Genomic DNA, 20923 nt, shown 5'->3' on the forward strand with positions numbered 1-20923 from the left:
TGGGTGGTAGGCTGGTCCTGGTGTGGGAGTCAGGAAATTTGGGCTTCCTGCATAATTCATTGTACCTGCTTCTGGTGATAGAGAATGTTCATGGGCTTGCTGTTGTCGCCTGTGTCTCCACAAGGCAGAGATGATTAGGGATGGATGGATTGAGGTCAGAAAGAACTAGTGCCTTGCCCAGGCCTGTGGGTGTTTGATCTAGAAAGAGGGTGGCAGTCCATCTTCCCATGGACACCTTAGGACTTTAAAATGGCAATGAATGTAAAGACAGATGTGAGAGTGCTGGAAAACAGACAGCCTGGCTCCAGGGCCAGAGGGCGAGTGGGTGACAGCTAGCCAGCAGTCGAGTGGCCGGGGGCCAACAGGCAAATGCTGCCTTGCTCTTCCTCCCAGGGACATCTTTGAGCGGGTCATTCATCTCAGCCTGGCTCCCAAGCGAATGAAATTCTTCTTCAAGCGCTACCTGGACTATGAGAAACAACACGGCACTGAGAAGGACGTGCAGGCCGTGAAGGCGAAGGCCCTGGAATACGTGGAAGCCAAGAGCTCCGTGTTGGAGGACTAGTGGCCCGCGGGCCTCAGATGACCACTGTCGGCAGGGGGCCAGCCCTGGCGAATCTCAGGCGTGTGGGCGGCTGAAAAGCTGTGTTGTCTGAGGACTCTTATTTAAGTGTTGCTTTTTCTGCAGCACCTTTTAGGGTAATCCTGTCAGGATGGAAAAGAACTTGAGCTTTCTTAGACTGCCTTTTTGCTTGTTTTAAGTACTAGTTTACTTCATTTGTACCCTTTTCTGAGGCTGCTCAGTGGTTGTAGGCAGCAGACTCTTGGACCCCTAGAAAAGCTGAGGCGCTCTCCTTCCTGGGAGTTTGCTGGGGACAAGAATGGAGGGGCTAACTTCTGATGACCTGGTGGTCAGGATCTCACTCTGGCCCCAGTAGGCTCCTGGTCCAACTAGAGGGGGTCAGCAAGATCCAGGGAGTGGGCCTCCTCCCCTAGGCTGAGTCCTGCAGCCTGCACTCAGCTAGCACTTGTGCCCTTTTGTGGACTCAGTGAGGCTGGGACAGGAGGATGAAGGCAGACCCCAGAAAGGACAGTTGGGGAACCCGGGTACCTGAGAGGAAAGCCACAGGGATTGACATGAACCACCTGGGAGGTTTCCTCCCAGGCCCACCAGGCTCAGATTATCCAGATTCTCCTAAGTTAGGTGCCTCATTTGTGAAATGGGGTCAAAAAGTCCTACTTGGAATAGTGGTGGGGCCGGGTAGTTAGGAGGCTCGGTGAGGACCTAGATTGCTGTGCTGTGTGAGTTGGGGAGGCCACAGTTTTTCTGTGTCTCCCTATAGCCCCGATGGGGAGAGATCCTTGGATGGAGGGCATTGATTGGCTGGATGATTTTCCTTGAGACCTGAGGGAAAGGGGACATGTTGGGTCCACCACACCCACGCCTCCCTGGGGCCCTTGTAAATTTCCCAGAAAGGTGGCATCCACCTCCTTTGGTAATAATCCTGTATGTTCCAGAATTCTTGGAGGCCAGCACAGACTCAGTTGTAGAGGCCAGTTCTTTTCTGGCTGGTCTTAAGGGGATTAAACGTTTTCTTTGGCAGCACTTTAAATGTGCTGAGAACTGGAGAGCTTTCCTATGGGAAGTGACTGGGTTGAATGCTGGGAAGCAGGATAGGGACAAGGAGAGCATCAAAGGTTTTAGAGATGGTGGAGGCGGTCAGACAAGGGTGGGCATGTGTGGGTGGTGGGGAGAGGCAGAGGTGGGGCTATCCTGGGTTTTGGTCATTAGCACTAAGTTATAGGAGCTAGTCTACCCTCCTGAGTGTTGGGTCTTTTGACTCATGGAATTTGTGGTGATCTTCCATCTGAGACAGGCCAGGCTTCATCTGTTCCCCAGATCAAATCAGATAACAATCTAACTATCAAGACATCATCAGCCGTAGGGCCTTCCCACATGTGGGAACATTTGGCTTTCCCTGCACCCCTGCCCTCCCTTCCATCCATTTTAATTTTGCTCAGAGTCTCTCTATCCCCCCCGCCAATCCCAAGGGGATGGGATTTGGGCCTGTCTCCGTGACCACCAGCCTGCTGTGGCATAGCCCATCCAATAATGCAGACACCAAGCTACTCGTTTATACTAGGAACAACTTTATCAAAAATTTTAAGTATATAAAATAAAGCCAGAGGCTTACATTGGAGGGCAGCTTCCTGGCTGAGCACTGCTGAGCCAGGTATCCGCGTGCAATCACACATACGGTAAGTGCACGATATCCTGCACAAGGATATCATGCTCACCTGGCTCTGCTGGCCGGGGCTTCCCAGCTTGGGAGTCTCACCGGTAAGCAGTTGTCCACATCATAGTTAATTAAGGCTCGGTTCTGGGAAAGGGCCTTTTCCCCAAAGCGGTTGACCAAGTGTTTGGTGGCAGCAGGACAGGGCGTTTCTTCAGGTCTGAGAGCCTTGCTGTCGGAGCAGACCACGTTGTCTACTAGCTTTCCACACCCCAGGGTGCTTTGTGTTCCTTGCTTCTGACCTGTTTCCCCAAAAAGTTAAAAAAAAAATCATCCCCTTCTGATGCTGTGAGCAGGCGGTGGAGTTCCGTTTGAGTCCAGGCACCGTCACTGGCAAAGAGTGCGGGAACTGGTCCCTCAGGAGGCGACCAGGGCCATCTCCACAGTTTCTGGTGCCGTGCCGTTGCCCGCCAGACCCTGGGCCCACTTGTGCAGGCGGCTGTAGAGCGGGAGGCCCTGGTTCTCGCGGTACAGATAGACGCCCGTGATGGCGTTCCACTGTGGCCGAGGCTGGGTGCCTTCCACGGGGAACCTGGCCACCAGCTCCTCATCGTCCTTGTCGAGCGCCACAAAGCCGAAGAAGCGGCGCACGTTGTTGGCGGCCAGCACCCGCGAGTGCACCTCGGCCGTGCGCTGGAAGAGCTGGTCCTCGTTGGCGCGGTACTGTGCCCAGTAGGCCTCCTGGCGGTAACTGAGTGGTGAGCAGTAATGCTTGAGGCACTTGGTCAGGAACACCAGGATGGCCACCATGCCGATAAGCAGCCACCCGAAGAGCTGGCCAGAGAAGGGGCAGGGTTGAGGAGGGACAAGGAGCTGCCTAGACCCTCACCCGCCCCAGGAGGAAGTGGGAGGAGCTGGTCAGAGGGCTCTGGCTGGGCTGGGCTGGGCCGAACCGAACCTCAGCCACAACCCCCCTGAGGGCAGATCCTACTAGAAGGGAAACCGGCCCTTATGGCTGTGATTCCGCTTCTTTGTCCTCACTCCCTTGAACTCACTTTCTCTGTTGTGTTTTATTTGTTTGTTTAGAAAATCCTGTGCTCTCCTTGTGTCCCTCATCCCTTGCTGCTCTGAGTTAATACTCCTAGCGGTGTTTTCTGCCCCCGTCTCTGCCCTTGTCCTCTCTCCCCAGGCTGACCTCTGCTCCTTCAGAATTGAGCCACAGCTAAGGCTAGGATCAGGGCAGCAGCCACTGCGTCCTGAGTCAACACCCCTTCCTGGCTTGGGGGACTCCCCTATGACAGCAGCACTTGAAGGCTGACTTCGTGCTGGGCCGGGGTCCTTCCCGGAATAGGAACGTGTCACCTCCTAGCTGACGGCAACCGTTTCATAAGCTTGCAAGGGTTTGTGCTCAATCTGGGTGAAGTAGAGGGGTTTTTTTTGTTTTTTTTTTTTAATTTTTTTTTTTTAACGTTTATTTATTTTTGAGACAGAGACAGAGCATGAACGGGGGAGGGTCAAGGAGAGGGAGACACCAGAATCTGAAACAGGCTCCAGGCTCTGAGCTGTCAGCACAGAGCCCGACGCGGGGCTCGAACTCACTGACTGCGAGATCATGACCTGAGCCGAAGTCGGCCGCTTAACCAACTGAGCCACCCAGGGCCCCGAAGTAGAGGTTTAATCTGTGACTGGGATCGAGGCTTAGTCTAAGCCAGAACATTCCTTTAATGTTTAAAAGTTGCTTCACCAAGTCCTAACTCAAAGGTTACCCGGCTCAGACACCTGACGCTGACAATCTAGTGCTTTCCTGGAGACCTCAGCCCCTGAGGACAACTCTGCCTTCAAGGCTGGACCATCCCAGCACCTCCCCACCAGCCGTCGCCTAGGGAAGAAAGAGGAACAACTTCCCTTTGCACAGCCTTACCTGGGACTCGTACTTGAGCCTGCGGGTGACCTCCTCCCGGAAGCCTGACAGGTTGGCAGGGCCCTCCCCACAAGGGAACCTGGCCAGGATTTCCGTGGCATGGTCTGGTGGGAATCCCTTTTCCCCGGCTGTGAGTGAGGAGGGGTCCACAAACTCGCTGAGAGCACAGACGTAGGCCTCACCGCGCAGCAGGGAGATGACAGACCAGGTCACGGGGGCCACGGCCGCACGGCCCAGGATGGAGCTTAGGAGGAGGAAGTTGGGGGCGGCCGAGCAGTTCTTGGTCCTCCGGTACTGGCACTCGGTAACTAGGTTCCAGGTGTGGTTGTTGAGGATGACACCGATGAGGAAGAGTGCTAGGGCGGGCACACCGATGGCTGTCAGCCCATATAGGTAGTTCCGGGCAGGTGAGCAAGGGCAGTGGAAAGCCACCACAGAGAACAGCTCCTGGCTGCCCACTGTGCCCAGTGCCACCAGCCCATTGAAAATCATCACGTCCTTGCTCTTGAAGAAGAGCGATAGGAAGCGGAAGTTCTCTGCAATCAGGGCTGCCATGGTGATGAGTCGGCTGGGGGACCAACTGCAAGGGGAGGTGCAGGCGGAGCCTGGGGTCGATGGTTCCTGGTGGGACTAAGAAGGCGTGCAGGCTGGTAGGCATCTGAAGGCAGGGCGAGGTCTTGTCATCTTAGCCCCTCTAGTGGCTGGCCGAGCGCTCCCTGTGGGACAGTAAGTGACGATAAATGTGTGCCTCTGAAAACTGAAAGGGTTTGAGGGGATCTTGTGTGGCCAGGCTGGTGAGATGGGAAGGAGACTTGGGGAGCCCCAGGGCCTGGTGGACAGGGTGGTGGCAGCCACTGCTCACTGAGCCTCTGCTAGGTGCCAGGTGCTTTCCATCCCTCATTGCCCATGGTCAGGATCTCACTGTGTTGTCATATCCCCAGTGTATGCAGAGAGGGTGGAGGCTTCCTGAGGGGGAGGGGCTTGCCAAGGTCACATGTAAGTAAGTGGCAGAGATGAGATTCATGCTCAGGTCTGTCTGCCTCAGGCACTCAGGTTCTTGTTACTCCCACAAGCTTCCCTTGAAGGAGGGATTAAGAATGGCCTTGTGGCCCTGGGGAATATGGGGTTCCAAGTAGTTCTGATGTGTTAAGGGACCTAGGACTACTTGGAGGGTTTTGTCCTCAAGGCCTGTAGCCCATGGGTATAACAGCTGAGTGGGTGACCTGGTAAAGGACTTGGGCCTGACTCAGGTGGGGTGGGGTGGGGTGGAGGAAGGGGACTCGGTCAGTGGTAAGCCTGGTGCGGCGTTCCTAGAATTCATGAGAACTTTTCATTTTGGAGACCTCAGCATCTGGACTGGTTTAGGAGATCCTGGCTTTCAACGTACTTCATGACTTTTCTTTGGGTCTCGGTGTCCTCATCTGTGAAAAGAGGCCAAATCATTCTGGCCCTTGCTCTCTCCTTAGCGGTGCTGGGGGGAAAAGAAAGGGGGAAAAGTGATGCCTAATAACTGTTCTGCGTCAGAAACCCCCTACCTCACCCTGTCAAGTCTTTAGGGTGGCTCCCAGAGGTGAGGCCCCTGGCATGTTTCTCCTTCCTGCAAATATCAGGAAACTAAGGTCTAAAGAGGAGTAATTGCCTTGCTCGAGGCCATTAAAGTATGGAGGTGCCTGGGCAGGACTTTCGAGCCTGATGTAAGGAGGCTTGGGAAGTGGACAGGGGTGGGTCTAGCTAAGTCAGTCCTCTGTTTTCTTGGCCTCCTGACCTTGCTCTTTGCTCATCCATGAGAGAGCCCTGGTGAACCTTCCATTCCCCACCCATTACCCCTCCCTTTCTAAGCAGCCTCCCGGGGGGCTGCCCAGCCTGCCAGGGACAGGCAGCCTTGATGGGCTAAGGCTTGACCATCCCCACCAGCCCATACCCAGCCTGCTCTGCCATGTGGTCCTGGCAGCCTGCCAGGAAGTGGCTGAGGCTCCAGCCATGTTCTGTCCCGACTCCCTTCCTAGGCTCCACCCACACAAGCAGACATTCCAGGGTGTGGTCCTATGTCCTCCCCATCTAGGGGATGAAAAAAAGCCCACAGCCAGAAGCAGCCTGGGAGTGGTGGGATGGAGTGGGCAGCAAACAAAGCGGGGGAGACCTGCCCATATTTCCTTCTCTACCTCCTCTGTATCCGCCACCCTTCCTGGTCTCTGCCCAGGTTGCCAGATGGGCCCCGGCAGTGACCACGTGGGGAGCCAGGAGCAGGAGGAGGGACCTGACTCCCTCCCACTCAGCCCAGGGCCTCTGGTTGCACTCTTTGGGAAAAAGTTTATAATGTTGCCAGGGATGAATGGGTTAAAGGCAGGCTCCTCTCCCTCTTGCTCTTCCCCTCTTGGCTTCAAGTTTCCTAATGAGCCTTCATGGGTTCAGAAGCTGCCCAAAATGGGGTACAAGATACCTGAATCCTTGGGGTAGTGAACAGAGAAGAAACCAGGCCATCGGCTGAGACTACCGGCCCTGTCTCGCAGGCCAGGAAGGGGTCACATCTAGGCCTGGGTGGGACCTCTGACAACAGCAGTCGGGACAGAAAGTGGGACAGGCTGGGAGGGGCACAACTGGCGGGGTCCAGAGTGAGGAGCCTCGGAGGGGCCTTTATTCCCAGGACAATCCCTCCGGGTGGCCTTGAGCAGCCCGCCCATCCTCCCCATCCTCCCCGTCACCTGGCACACCCCAGAGAAGGGCCCTTCCTCTTACCTGGGGCCAGTTGCGGGCGACAACCAGTGGCTTCAGCCTCCGCGGGGCGTGGGCCTGCAGGGCGGCCCTGACCCGAAGTGCTTTCGGGCTGTCTTGCGCTTTCTTCTGCACTGGAGCCGGGAGCTGGAGACCAGCAGGGCCTAGGCCGGCCTGGCGCTGTTTTCTAAGAAGTTTTAACTCCAGGAAGAGAAGGAAACAGCAGGATGGAACTCGGGCAGTAGCAGTGAGTGGAAAAACAGCCGCCTTCAGGCGCCAGGCAGGGGAGGGCGGGTGGTGAGGGCGGTGCAAGAGGAGAGGAAGTTGGGCTGCCTGTTTAGCAGCGCCTGGCCTGCGCCTGCCCTCCTGAGCCAGCTGCACACCAGGGGGACCAGTTCAGGGGCCAGGCAAGGGGGCCCTCTGGGAGATCCTGCCTGGGCCTGTCCTCCCTGCCAGTGTCAGGAGTGCTGTCCGTGCTTGACCCCCACTGGACAGGAGCTGCCACGGAGGCCCCAGGAGGGTTGGAGGAGAGGCGCCACCAGACTGATGCTGACCACTAGCAGGATGCACAGGCCACGGCCTCCCTACCTTATTCTGGCTCCTCTCCCTCAGAGCCGCCCTGCACCTGTCGGTCCTCCTCCCCACCACTGGGTCTTCTGTCCATACTTCAGCTAACTCCCCCGGCACTGCTTCACATCTCAGGAGGGCTGGCACCGTGATTCTCTGAGGCCCTGTGCGCAGACCACCGGATGGTGGGTAGAAATTACAAGAAGGCGAGTTGCTGCAAGAACCCCTTTGTAACCATCAGAGCTGCCCAGCCTGTCCCAGAAAGCGGTCATGAGCTCCCCATCTGTGGGAGTGTGCAAGCTGAGGCTGGAAAGTCACGGGTCAAGAATTCTAAAGGGGAGAGCCCTGTCCAAGGACAGGCTAGATGAGCCCTATGATTAAGGGAAAGACCTCCCTCAAGTTCCCCCCTGTGTCATCTCTGCAACGTTTGTGGTTCTGTGACGGTGGGACTGCCGAGTGCCACACTGGCCTCCCTGAGTTGTGCTTGTCCCTGTGCAGAAATGAACGGAAAGGACCAGTGGTTATTATTCAGATCCTACCAGGTGCCAAACACCATTCCAGATTCTTCCTCAAAAGTTATCCTCCTTTATCCTCACCATAATTCTGAAAAGCAGGTCTTTTTAAGATCTGTTTTTCACATAGACACACTGAAGTTTGGAGGGATCTAGTGAGGTCCTACAGCTCTAGTTCTTGAACCCCAATCTGCCTGACCCAAAACCTTGCTCTTTCTTTGGCGTTTGTACCTCCTGATACCCTGGGCGTGTCCTCCTCCCAAATAATGAAAGGAGCTCAGGCTGAGTCTTAGAAGTGGGAATGGAGGGAAGAGTAGTTGGGAAGAAGGGAAATTATTAAAGCGATGTTGTAGGGATCAAGATCAAAATGAATTCCTAGATGAGTGGGACTCACATCTTCCTGGCCCTCAATTCCCTCCTCGACAAGGTGTCTCCAGTTCCTTATGTCGCCCTCCCGTTCTGTCCAGGGTCGGATAAGCTGTCAGGTTCAGAAATCTACAAACACATGAGCCACTGCATACTGAGTACCTATTCTGTGCTTTACACCCTTCACCTGTTTCATGATTTTAACAACCCCATCAGGTAGGTGCCCCATTATACAGATGAGGAAACTGAGGCACAGAAAAGGAAGCAGTTGGCCCGAGGGACACAGTTTGTAACTGGCAGAGTCAGCATGTGACCCAGTTTTCTCTGGCTCTGGAGCCTGAGCTGTTTCCACTGCAGACAGCTCCCCTTCCACTCCTCCCCCCTCCTCCCCGTCTCAGGGCAGAGCCTCTTAGCACTCTAGAGACCCCTTCCCAGGGAGTAGGGTTTCTGAGAAAATGGGAAAAATTCAGCTTTTTTTCTAAATGCCTGAGCTCAGGGGAGGTCTGATTTTCCACAAGACCTGGATGTGAAGCAGGTGTTCAGGCGGTCTCCAAGGACCCCTCCAAGGGAGGGTGGTATGGTCTGAATGTGTCTCCCCCCCCCCCCCATTCATGTGCTCAATCTTAACCCCCTAGGGTGATGGTACTAGGGGGAGGGGCCTCTGGGAGATGCTTAAGTCATGAAGGCAGAGCCTCATGAGTGGGATTAGTGCCTTGACCAGAGGCTCCAGAGAGCTCCCTTGAGAAGGTGCCGGCTTTGAACAAAGAAGATGGCCTCCATCAGAACGTGACCGTGCCGGTGCCGTGATGTTGGACTTCCAGCCTCCAGAAGTGTGAGAAGTAAATTTCTGTTGTTTATAAGCTACTCAGTCTGTGGTATTTTGTTACAGCAGCTCAAATGGCTAAGGCAGGAAGACTTGTGCTCAGCACTAAATAAATATACTCAAGTTGTTGGGTGGCCTCTGTGGTGACCACGCACTCTGGCTTCCCCCTAAGTAGACAGAACTTCTGGCATCTTGTGTCATCACCTAGCACTGCAGGTGTGCGACATCGGGTGAGGCTGTGGGCCATGTCCTCACGGCCCACTCTCAGCCTCATTCAGGATACTGACCCAAATCAGGATTCCTGCTTTGTGAGATGACTGGACGTCCCCCTCCCCCCCACTCCCTGAGACTTGCGCATAAGCGAGCAGAGATGGTAGCAATCCAGAGCAAGGATGGCTGTAGAACCTGAGAGGAGATAGCGAAGCAGGGGTGAAGTGGCTTGGGAGGGGCTGGTCAGGTGGGAGTTTGCCCCCCCCACGAGCCAGTTCTGAGCCCTTCTGACTCATATTGCTGTGTCACAGCTGGAGGACTAAGGTCCCCGTCCAGCTCCAAATTTCCTGCCTCAGTGGCAGGTAAATGCATGTGGGTCTGCTCCGGGGGCCTATCGCCCAGAACCTGCAGACTTCATCTTCCCATCTGGTTTGGGGGTCTGAGAGGCCATGGGCTCAGACCCCCTCTCTCGCCTCTCCGCTTGGCCACAGCTCACACTCTGCTGAAGTAGGTGGCCACCTCCTTGCGTGGAGGCCGGGGCCCGCCCCCCGCCCAGCCGTTGCCCACCGGCGGCTCCTCCTGGCCCAGCCTCAGGGGCGGCTTGCATTTGTGCCAGCTCGTGAGCAGCCTGTTCACGGCGCCTTGATCCGTGATGCCACGGAGCTTCTCCCTCTCCTCCTCAGCACCCTCGGGGGGCGCTGGGGCAGCCAAGCCGGCGGGGGCCGTGGCCAGTGCCCCGTGGGCGTGACCCAATTCCAGGTCGTGGTTCATGGCCTCGAAGAACTGCTGGATGCAGACCTTGGCGAAGGCCTTGGCGTGTTCCGTGCACGTCTCGTCGAAGAGCTTGCGCTCGATGTCGATATAGTGGGACCAGTACTTGCTTTTGAGGAAGGCGGCCTGTGTGAAGCAGGGCCGCACAGAGCGCACCACGAATGCCAGCAGTGTGGTCAGCAGCACGAAGGACCAGCCCAGTGCCTGCAGGGGAGAGAGGAGGGAGTCGGCTGGCATTGCTCTCCAGCATCCCAAGCCTGGCTAAACCCCCAAAGCACTCTGTATGTCAGGGCCTTTAGGGAAAAGAGGACTGACGGGACAAATGATCTTACCTCTTGGCCTCCATTTCCTTTTCCGTCAAATGGGCATGGAAATGGGATCATGTGAGTAAAACGCCCGACGTGTGGGTCTGGCACTCAGTGCACAGGAGTTAGCTGGGCACACCTTGGAATTAGGCTGCCTGGCTTTGGACCCTGTCTCCAGTCCTTACCAGTTGACCAGGAGCAAGGTGTCTGGCTTCTCTGTGCCTCAGTTTCCCCACGTATAAAATGGGGTTGTTGACGGTACATATCTCATAGGGTTTCTGCGAGGACTAAATGTAATAATACACGGCACACAGCCTGGTACGTGCTTAGCGCTCAGGAACTGTTAGCCACTATTACTATGTCCTCGTTCACCTCCCAGGGCCAAAGTGACCCTTCGTCCTCTGAGTCTGGTACCTGTCCTCTGGCTCCTGGAATTGTCTGCCTTTCAGTAGCTAGCACTACACGAGGCTTCTCTGTGTGGGCTCTGAGTTGGGCCCTCAAAGGTCACGGAGACAAATAAGACAGTTGCTCAGACTCTGTGCTGGAGAGCCCTAGATGCTTGGGTGCCAGATCCGCTCTGCTGATAGTTCAGTCAGGCCCGGGCAGGACGCTCTCCTAACCTGGGCTTCTGGATCAGCCCCCAGCTGCACAGAGAAGTGTCTGGCCGGATCAGGATGCGAGGTAAGTGCCTGTAATTGGAGCTGGTGTTGTGGCAGAGCACACATGGGCTGGGGAGCTGCAGAGCATGTGCTTGGTCGGGGGGAGCAGGCATCCCCTGTGCTGCTCCAAGAGGAAATGCGCACCCTGTGGGGCTGGAGATCTTCATGTGTTTTTAAAAAAAAATTTTTTTTAATGTTGATTTATTTTTGACAGAGAGAGAGAGAGAGAGAGACAGAGCATGAGTGGCGGAGGGGCAGAGAGAGAGAGAGAGAGAGAGGGAGACACAGAATCCGCAGCAGTCTCCAGGCTCCGAGCTGTCAGCACAGAGCCCAATGCGCGGGGCTTGAACTCACAAACCGTGAGATCGTGACCTGAGCCGAAGTCGGTCGCTCAACCGACTGAGCCACCCAGGCGCCCCAAGATATCTTCAGGTTTTAAGCAAAGCCAGAAATCTGAATTTTATGGGAAAATTTCTGGTTTTCAGAGGAGGTTTTCAGACCAATTCCAAAATTGAATTTTGAATTCACTTGGAAGGCCAGATGAAACATGTCTATAGGCCAGGCAGCGTGTCCCCTGGGGGACCTTTTAGTTTATGATGCAGTGGTTTAAACGTCGGGTGGAGGGACAGTTGCCCCAGGCCCTGAGGCCTGGCATGATGGCACAAGTGTCCACAAGGGAGGGAGTGGTTTGGGAGGGAAGCAGAGCTCGTACACTCAGAGTGCGACATCCATGTGGTGGTGGTGACACGGGCCCCACGGGAGGGCCGGAGATGGGGAGCCAAGGGTCTGGACTTGCCAGAGCAGAGTGTTTCTCTAGCCCTGGCAGGGCAGGCCCGGCCCCCTGCCCCTCCCCTGACAGCCCCTGGTCCATCTGCTGCCAGGTTCCTCCCCGTGCTGCAGCGACTGCAGGGGAGGCCTGGGGGCTTAGGTGGGGGACGTCCAGGGGGCAGAGGATGAGGGAGTGGGGCTGGGGAGGACCAAGCTCTGGCCCATCAGTGGGCCCTCTACCCTTGCCTTTAAGGTGCATCCCAACAGTACATCCCCTCCCCAAACCCTCCCTTCCAGGGGACCCAGGACCCTCGGATCCCACTCCCTGAGCAGAGGGGCACCTACTGGGGGCATTTGCCAGGGAAATGTACCCAAATGGCCCAGCCACCCACCTGCCTCGCCACCGCCCCGGCCTGGAAGAAGAAAAGGATGCAAATACACCAGGCTTCTAAGCCGGCACTCAGGATGGAGAAGGTGGGGCTGCCTGAGCTGTTGGGTCCACTCTAGGGGTCTCGAGACAGGACAGACCTCTGGGCTGAGGTAGCCACATCACTTTTCCCAGGTGGTGCTGATCCAGGGAAGACACACGGCTCTGCCTTCAGAAGTCCTGGCCTCAGTTGGGAAAATACGCCCCTGTCCCAAAGAGCTCCGTCTGAGGGGGAGACCCAGCCCAGTCTGGGGAGCCCCAATCCATTGAGAAACACGACTGTACCCTGAGAAAGCCCCGTTTCAAGAAGCGAGGGATTGGGCCTTGCCAGAGGGACCCCAGGCTGTGAGGGGAGACCCATGCCAAGGCTGTGGCACCCCCTCACCTGGGAGATGCAGCGCAGGTAACGCACGGCCACCTCGCGGGCCAGCAGCCAGTCGCCGTCATAGATGTCGGGGCAGGGCACCCGGGCTAGCAGGCGGGCGAGCTCGGGTGGGGACAGGCCGGGCGCCAGGCTGCCGTTGCCCAGCACACTCACGGGCACGGCAGTGCAGAAGGCACAGAGGAAGCACTTGCCATCCAACAGTGTGACGGCCACCCAGACGACGGGAGCAATGAGGGCCCGCTGGGCCATGGAGCAGAACATGTAGCGCAGCACGGCAGGGTCTTTTGCCCGGCGGCCCGGGGGCCGCTTCCACTCTTCGGCCAGCATGGACACGTTGTTGTTCATGACCAGGCCGAGCAGGAAGAGCACCAGCGGGGGCGCCAGCAGGATGCCCGCGCTGTAGGCTGCGTTGTAGCCAGGCAAGCAGGGGCAGTTGAAATCGAAGGCAGAGTACATCTGGGCGCTGGCCAGTGCCATGATGCCGCAGATGCCGTTCATGAAGGACTCCTGGTTGGACTGCAGGAACTGGAAAATCATCCGGAACTTGTCCATGGCGCCCCCCCTCACGGGGCCCGACGGCCTCCTTCCGCCTCACCGCCGCTTCAGGATGGCCCCCGTGGCCCACTCTGCCCAGGAGGTGCCCGCCTCATGGCAGAGACGGGCAGAGCTCAGGGCAGCGGCCGAGGTCACCGTCTCTTTGAGAAACCTTCTAGTCAGGGGCTGGCTGAGAGGGCACAAGCCATCCAATCCTGTGCGTGCAGCCAGGGCTCTGCCCCTCCCTCCCTTCCTGCCCCTCCTGGGCTTCTCTCTCCACAGCTGCCTCCGGCACTGGGAAACCAAGAGGGCCACACCTGACGGAGACCAGTTCTCTGTGGGTGTGGGAGGAGCGAGGGGAAGGAGGCTCAGACGCAGGCTGGGAAGATACCGTCTCCAATAAGGTTGGAGTTTGGGAGAATGCAGGGCTGTGGCAGGGCCTCAGCTTCTTGACCTTTTCTCCTGGGCTCCTGGGAAGCGTGTCGCCCTCCTTCTGCCCTTCCCGTTGGGTCTTTCCTCTGTGCTGTATCAGGGTTCGAGAAGGCTCCTTGGTCAGTTCAGACAGTGATGGTATGTATGATAAGGTAGTGATGGCAGTGATGGTGGATGGTGGTGGGGATGGTGGGGATGGCGGTGGGATGATGGTGACGGCGGTGGGGATGGTGGGGATGGTGGGGATGGTGGGGATGGTGGTGGGGATGGTGGGGACGGTGGTGGGATGATGGTGACGGTGGTGGGGATGGTGGGGATGGCGGTGGGGATGGTGGGGATGGTGGTGGGGATGATGGTGATGGCGGTGGGGATGGTGGGGATGGTGGTGGGAATGGTGGTGGGGATGATGGGGATGGTGGTGGGGATGAAGGTGATGGTGGTGGGGATGGTGATGGGGATGATGGTGATGGTGGTGGGGATGGTGGGGATGGTGGTGGGGTTGGTGGTGGGGATGGTGGAGATGGTGGTGGGGATGGTGGGGATGGTGGGGATGATGGGGACGGTGGTGGGGATGAAGGTGATGGTGGTGGGGATGGTGGTGGGGATGATGGTGATGGTGGTGGGGATGGTGGGGATGATGGTGATGGCGGTGGGGATGGTGGAGATGGTGGTGGGGTGGTGGGGATGGTGGTGGGATGATGGTGACGGTGGTGGGGATGGTGGGGATGGCGGTGGGGATGGTGGGGATGGTGGTGGGGATGATGGTGATGGCGGTGGGGATGGTGGGGATGGTGGTGGGAATGGTGGTGGGGATGATGGGGATGGTGGTGGGGATGAAGGTGATGGTGGTGGGGATGGTGATGGGGATGATGGTGATGGTGGTGGGGATGGTGGGGATGGTGGTGGGGTTGGTGGTGGGGATGGTGGAGATGGTGGTGGGGATGGTGGGGATGGTGGGGGTGATGGGGACGGTGGTGGGATGATGGTGACGGTGGTGGGGATGGTGGGGATGGCGGTGGGGATGGTGGGGATGGTGGTGGGGATGATGGTGATGGCGGTGGGGATGGTGGGGATGGTGGTGGGAATGGTGGTGGGGATGATGGGGATGGTGGTGGGGATGAAGGTGATGGGGGTGGGGATGGTGATGGGGATGATGGTGATGGTGGTGGGGATGGTGGGGATGGTGGTGGGGTTGGTGGTGGGGATGGTGGAGATGGTGGTGGGGATGGTGGGGATGGTGGGGATGATGGGGACGGTGGTGGGGATGAAGGTGATGGTGGTGGGGATGGTGGTGGGGATGATGGTGATGGTGGTGGGGATGGTGGGGATGATGGTGATGGCGGTGGGGATGGTGGAGATGGTGGTGGGGATGGTGGGGATGGTGGTGGGGATGGTGGGGATGATGGGGATGGTGGTGGGGATGATGGGGATGGTGGTGGGGATGGTGGGGATGATGGTGATGGCGGTGGGGATGGTGGGGTTGGTGGTGGGGATGATGGTGATGGCGGTGGGGATGGTGGGGTTGGTGGTGGGGATGGTGGGGATGGTGGTGGGGATGATGGCGATGATGGGGATGGTGGTGGGGATGGTGGGGACGATGGGGATGGTGGTGGTGACAGTGGTGGTGGGGATGGTAGGGATGGCTGTGGGGATGATGGTTGTGGCGGTTATGCTGTTGGTGCTGATGGTGGCTATGGTAATGGTGATGATGGTGACAGTGGTGGTGGTGACAGTGGAGATAGGGCTAATGCAGCCTCTCACAGTGCAAAAAGCCTTGAATCTGGAGTCAGAGGATTTGGATCTGCGAGGTTGCTGGGTCCCCTCCCTGCTAGGCAGGGCGCTATGCCTGTGAGCATAAAACAGGTGCTTTTATGTCCAGTCTGCTTGTGTCACTGTGAGTGTGCCCGTGTGTTTATGGACTGTGGATGAGAAATCCTTTCCCAGCTGCACCTCCTGCCTCTACTCCCCCAGATCAAAAATTAAAGGGGTGGGGCTGTGGGGTTTTATGCCTGGAGCGCTGTGGCATGAAAGTCTGAGTATGTGGGGAGCCAGGCCAGGGCCCCTCCATCAGCATATCAAAGTGGGGCAGAGCTGAAAGGGCTCCCTTTGATGCTGCCAGTTCTCCCAGAAAAACAGGTCAGGTCCAGCTCTAACCAAATGGGGCTGAGGCAGAGCAAGGGCCTGGATGGAGTGGCTCCATGGGTCCCCCGGATCTGTGTGTCCCTGTGTGTGCCCATGTGCGAGCTCCCTGTGGCTCTGGGCCTCTGTGCATCTGCATGTGTGCAAGTGACCATAGGAGAGGTCTCTGTGTCTGTGTGTCTCTGCATGACTGACAAGAACTGGCACTGCCTGGGGCTTCCTCCGTGTCTGGTCACATGCATCACCTTGTGTAATGCTCCCACAATCCTATGGGAAAGGTAACACTGTCCCTATTTTACAGAACTGGGGACTAAGGCTTAGGTGAAGTTACTCGCTAAATGTTACCCAGCTTGTAGGTGGAGGAGTTGAATTCAGACTAGGTGGGAGTTGGGTGTGAAGGAGAGGACAGGGGAGTATTATTTTTGCCTTTTTCCTTTGGCTGTATCAGGTTCTCCTGTTCTACTAGTTTGGATGGAAATGCTAGGTATCACAAGTAGGATACAGGTAGGGAAGTATATTGTTCCCCTCAGTCCTCAAGCTGGAGCATCTAGGCTGGTGGCACCTGCAGGACCTTTTAGGGGGCCCTCCAGAGGTGCACCCACAGGTGCAGAGCAGGATGAGGGAGATACAGCCAAGGAGGTGTCTGTCCCCAGACATCTGCTGCAGCATCAATGTGCATGGTAGACAAGGGTTCTGAGCTGCCGGCAGAGCCTAAAACACAGCCCCAGGTGTAGAGGGGTGAGGCTGGGGGGGGGGGGGGTGCGGTGTAGGAGCCCAGGAGCCCGGAAGGGTCGCCTTGAATCTCTGTTTTCTACTGTGGGCACGGCTCCCTGTTTGTAGCTGATGTGCCCTTTTAGTGGCACCCAAGCTGGCTACCAGCTCGAACCTCTTTTTTACTCCATGCCATGTTGTATCCATTCTTTGCAAGTTCTAACTTCCACATTAGTTTAAAATACTTGACATAAAACAGTTTGATTGGGTTCGAAACCTATTATTCTCGTTATCACCAGAATTTGGTTTACAGTTATTGAAAGAAAATATTAAATATTAGACATTAATTTTGAATTTATCACTCCCCCTTGGGTCAGGGTTTTCATGAGTGTATTTGTCAAACATTTGAAAAGGTCATCATTAATGAGTTTGGGGTGGGGGGGTGGAATAAAATGGGTGAAGGAGGTCACTTTGCCCCGGTGTCATGTACCAATGTTATCAGTGAGTTGATCCAGTGGGGTGGGAAGAAGATTAGGAATCTCTCAGCCTCAAAAAGAGGGTGGGGCAGAGCAGGTGCTCTCTAGGGAGAAGGTAGAGGTGGCCTCTTGAGCACCAGGTGAGGCCAGAACTGTGTCAGAGGCCACAGCGGGGACACAAGGCTGCATGGGCGGGGGGGCAATTCCTTAGCCATCACCCCTTGACTTGTGCTGTCCCCCTCTTGGAATACCATCTGCCCTCACTCTTGCCCACTCACGTCCACTTCAACGCCCTGCCCATTCAATCATTGTTTCTTTTGCTGAACAGTCAAGAAACCATGTTACAGGGTGGTTAAGAAGCAACCTATCCAATGGCCTGGGTTCAAGTCTCAGCCGTGCCATGTACCAGCCAGGAACCTCGGGCAGGTAATTTAACCTCTGGGTGCCACAATGTTCTTGTCTGTGGAATGGGGACAAGTAAACAGCCTACTGCTCAGGCTGTTGTGGGGATTCCGGGAGATACTGTAGGTGGGAGTGGAGTGGCAAATGACCCTTACAATAACCTTGGAATGGTAATAATTATTAGCTCTGTACTTGAGCTTCAGTAGTGCATTTTGAAAATCTCTATTTGTTTCCTATTACCGCTGTAGAAAATGACCACAAGTTTATTGGCTTAAAACAGCACAAGTTTTATTTTCTCACAGTTCTGGGAGGTCAGGAGTCTGAAATGGGTCACAACAGGCTAAAAATTAAGGGGTTGGCAGTTGTGTTCCCGGGGAGAATCCATTTCCTGGCCTTTCCCAGCTTGGAGAAGATAACCACATTCCCCCGCTCACAACCCCATGTCCCTCCAGCCTCTGCTTCTGTCGTCACTTCTCTGCCTCTGACTGTCCCACCTCCCTCTTCTAAGAACACTGAGCGCATGGGTAATCCTGACTAATCCAGGATAGTCTCCCCATCTCAAAATTGTTAGCACAATCACATCTGCAAAGTCCCATTTGCAGGTAACCCACTCACAAGTTCCAGAGATCAGGAGGTAGACTTTGGGGGTCCATTACTCTTATCTGCTGCGATTGGGGTCTTTGGTAGTGCATTCAGCAGTGTTTTGTGTCTTCTGCACCTCTTCCCTGTAACCCCCCAGAGTGTGACTGGGTGTAAGTGGAAAGCAGGATATCATGACCCTGCTCAAACTTTTTGATGCCTTGGGCGGCAAACTCACCCACGGCCACCACTGTGGGATGTGCACTGGCCCCTTCGCCTCCAGCCATCAGGAGTGGTCCTGGCACTCACCAGTGCCGGTGGGTCCCCTCCAGCTTGGAAGAGTTAAGCGTGTCATGAAAAGCAGCATGCAAAGGGGGCCTGTGGGGAGCGGGTGCTGTCCCTCTAGGGAAATGCCCAATTTGCGTAGGAGAGCACGAGCGTGTGGTGTTCAAGTGGGCATTGCCCTCAACCAGCAGCCATGGGAGTACCCAGAGAACAGGGCCGTGTAGGAGGCAGGGACCATCAGCGACATGTGGCTGCCGAAGCAGCTCAAGGACTGTCAGCTGTGTTATCAGAGGTGTAACGCCTTTACCTAAGAAGGATATAATGCCACTCTCTTCTGCATCAGCTAAACTGTATCGAAGGTTGTATATTGTGGCAGAAACCAGTAGCGCTCATCAGACAGTCTATGTGCTTCCTCACAATCCCCGGTCCATGTTCCAGGCAGCTTGGAGCCACATGGTTGAGTTCTGGCATAGAACCCCCCAACCCCCACCTCTTACCAGTCTTCCTGCTCTTTTTCTTTCTGTCTCTTGGACTCTGGACAAGGTGTAACACGCGCCTCTGGGCCCCACCCGGCCTTGTCAGCATTCGCTTCCACATTCTGAAGGCTGCTCATAGCACACCCGGGACACTGGCCCAAGGCAAGCTGGAGGTACCTGAGTTAGTGTCCCAGTGAATGACTGTTGGAAATTGGTAATAAGCACTCCACTCCTTCCCGCTTGGGTTGGGATGACTCCTGCATGTGGCTCCCAGAGTTGTTCACAGCAGTGACTGGCTGGCTCCCCACCTTTTGCTGGCTTTCTTCCCTTTTCTAAAACTTTCTGTAATGTTTATTTATTTTTGAGAGAGAGACAGAGACAGAGCGCGAGTAGGGGAGGGTCAGAGAGAGAGGGAGACACAGAATCCAAAGCAGGTCCAGGCTCCAAGCTGTCAGCACAGAGCCTGACACGGGGGTCGAACTCCCGAACCGCGAGATCATGATCTGAGCCGCAGTCAGACGCTTAACCGACTGAGCCACCCGGGCGCCCTTACGCATTGCATTTTAAGCAGGACACTGACAAACAAGAACACCCAGAGTTCTAAATACTTCCAACCTATTTCTGCCCATCTCCACCCTAATCCAGGTTCCGCTAGCTCTTGCCTCCTTCTGAAGTGCACGCTGGCCCCTATCAAGCTATTCTCAGGCTGCAGGCAGTGTGATTTTTAAAGAGTGGACATCTGATTATATGACCACATTCTTAACTCCCTTCAATGACTGAAGTAAACAAATCCTTAACAGGCTCTGCATGCCCATGTGGGAGCTGGGCCCGGGGCCACTCTGCTCCCAATACCTACTCTCCAGCTCACTTGCCTGCTTTCAGTTCCTCAGACAGGATAAATCCCTCCTCATCTCACAACCTTTGCATGTGCGGTGTGCCTTCCCCGAATGCTTCTCCTACCCTTCACCTGAGAAATTTCTGTTTATCCTTAAGACCTCAGCTTAGGGGTGCCTGGGTGGCATCCGACTCTTGACTTTGGCTCAGGTCACGATCTCATGGTTTGTGGGTTCGAGCCCTGCATTGGGCTCCGTGCTGACAGTGGGGAGCCTGCTTGGGATTTTCTCTCTCTCTCTCTGCCCCTCCCTAGCTCCCACATGTGTGCTGTCCTCTATCAAAATAAATAAACTTAGAAAAAAAAAAGACCTCAGCTTAATGGTCCGTCTTCAGAGACGTTCCTGAACCTTTAGCTTAGATCTGCTGATATAGGCTTTCCGGCCTCCTGGATGTACTGCCCTTTCCCTTTCCCAGCACTGATTACAACTTGAGTTCCTTCTTTTGGAGGGGCGGGTTTATTTAATATCTGGGGCTCCCACTGGACCATAAATGTCCAAGGCCCACACCTCTTTTGTTCACGTCTGTGCTCCCAATGCTTGACACAGTGTGCCTGATTTAGTAGATGCTCAGTTAATAAGTGCTGGATGAATAAATACATGAACAAATGAATAAGGGAAAGAAGTGAGCCTTGGACCCAGGTAACTTTGAGAGGAGGCAGGAATTCACACCCAAATAGGAGACAGTCCTGCCACTCTGGCTCTGGGCTTGCTGCCAGGGTTGGGTTCTGTGAGCAGAGTGGGGAGGGCTAACGAGAAGTTCCTCCTTTATGTGAAGGGTGGCTGGCTGGGTGGGAGCGGTGGGCAGGAGGGGCTGGGCCCATTCAAAACTCACTACCATGGTAACAACCAGCGTCACTTCCGCTCTGCTACCCTCTGCCGTTTCGGACCATCTCCCATTGCTTTTCTCTAGATCCTTAGGGACACTGTCCCCACCCTACAGCCCTCTCTGCCCTTCTCCTGCAGAGCAGATCAAGCAGAGGCAAGGGGCGGTCATTTCATTTGGCCTCAAAGGCCTGGGCAGAGCTGGCCTCTAAGCAGAAAACTCCCTTACCTTCTGTGAGACCCTGGAAAGTGGCAGCATGTTAGTGTGGACATGCTTTGCTCTCCTTGTACTTTGGGGTCCTGGTGCCCTTCCCTATACATGGGTGCTGAAGGTCCCTCCTGTATCAGTAACCTGAAACAGGCAGGCCCCAAACCTCCCACCTATTCTTTATAACCCTAGGGGCATGGGGGGCACATGCCCAGGGTTTTACAGGAATCTTACAGAAACCCACCCATCTCTTCACCAGGACACCTCCCTGGGTGAGAAGCCTTCTGTCCTGAACAGTTACCAAGA

At 55.8% G+C, this 20923-nt stretch overlaps 3 protein-coding genes across 5 annotated transcripts in view; 1 reads left to right on the top strand and 2 right to left on the bottom strand.

Annotated features, from left to right (window-relative positions):
• PDCD11 (programmed cell death 11) overlaps positions 1-1613 on the top strand; it is a 44404-nt gene extending 42791 nt beyond the window's left edge. For both annotated transcript variants that reach the window (XM_027062981.2, XM_027062979.2), the window contains exon 36: positions 394-1613. In XM_027062981.2, the coding sequence (XP_026918782.2) occupies positions 394-565 (172 nt within the window). In that variant the 3' untranslated portion in view covers positions 566-1613. The remainder of the gene's footprint in view (positions 1-393) is intronic.
• A 518-nt stretch (positions 1614-2131) lies between these two features.
• On the bottom strand, positions 2132-7320 carry CALHM2 (calcium homeostasis modulator family member 2). Of its 2 annotated transcripts, XM_015063082.3 has the most exons (4): positions 6892-7320; positions 5543-5626; positions 4156-4871; positions 2132-3068 (listed from the first exon to the last, which is right to left on the bottom strand). In XM_015063082.3, exons 3-4 carry the CDS (start codon positions 4708-4710, stop codon positions 2652-2654), a joined length of 972 nt encoding a protein of 323 aa, XP_014918568.1. In that variant the 5' UTR covers positions 4711-4871; positions 5543-5626; positions 6892-7320; the 3' UTR covers positions 2132-2651. The 2 variants fall into 2 exon arrangements, with proteins under 2 accessions (XP_014918568.1, XP_014918569.1); XM_015063083.3 differs by lacking the exon at positions 5543-5626.
• A 2265-nt stretch (positions 7321-9585) lies between these two features.
• On the bottom strand, positions 9586-13344 carry CALHM1 (calcium homeostasis modulator 1). Its single transcript, XM_015063144.3, has 2 exons — positions 12661-13344; positions 9586-10320 (listed from the first exon to the last, which is right to left on the bottom strand). Exons 1-2 carry the CDS (start codon positions 13210-13212, stop codon positions 9838-9840), a joined length of 1035 nt encoding a protein of 344 aa, XP_014918630.2. The 5' UTR covers positions 13213-13344; the 3' UTR covers positions 9586-9837.
• Positions 13345-20923: the final 7579 nt, after the last annotated feature.

This window comes from Acinonyx jubatus, chromosome D2 (genome assembly GCF_027475565.1).
Source record: "Acinonyx jubatus isolate Ajub_Pintada_27869175 chromosome D2, VMU_Ajub_asm_v1.0, whole genome shotgun sequence".
NCBI classification, from domain to species: Eukaryota; Metazoa; Chordata; class Mammalia; order Carnivora; family Felidae; genus Acinonyx; species Acinonyx jubatus.

Coding starts and splice junctions, on each gene's coding strand:
- CALHM1 (XM_015063144.3), bottom strand. CDS start 13,212: ATGGACAAGTTCCGGATGATTTTCCAGTTCCTGCAGTCCAACCAGGAG. Junction 10,321..12,660: donor ACCTGCGCTGCATCTCCCAG/GTGAGGGGGTGC, acceptor TCTCCCCTGCAG/GCACTGGGCTGGTCCTTCGT.
- CALHM2 (XM_015063083.3), bottom strand. CDS start 4,710: ATGGCAGCCCTGATTGCAGAGAACTTCCGCTTCCTATCGCTCTTCTTC. Junction 3,069..4,155: donor GGCTCAAGTACGAGTCCCAG/GTAAGGCTGTGC, acceptor TTCTCTGGCCAG/CTCTTCGGGTGGCTGCTTAT.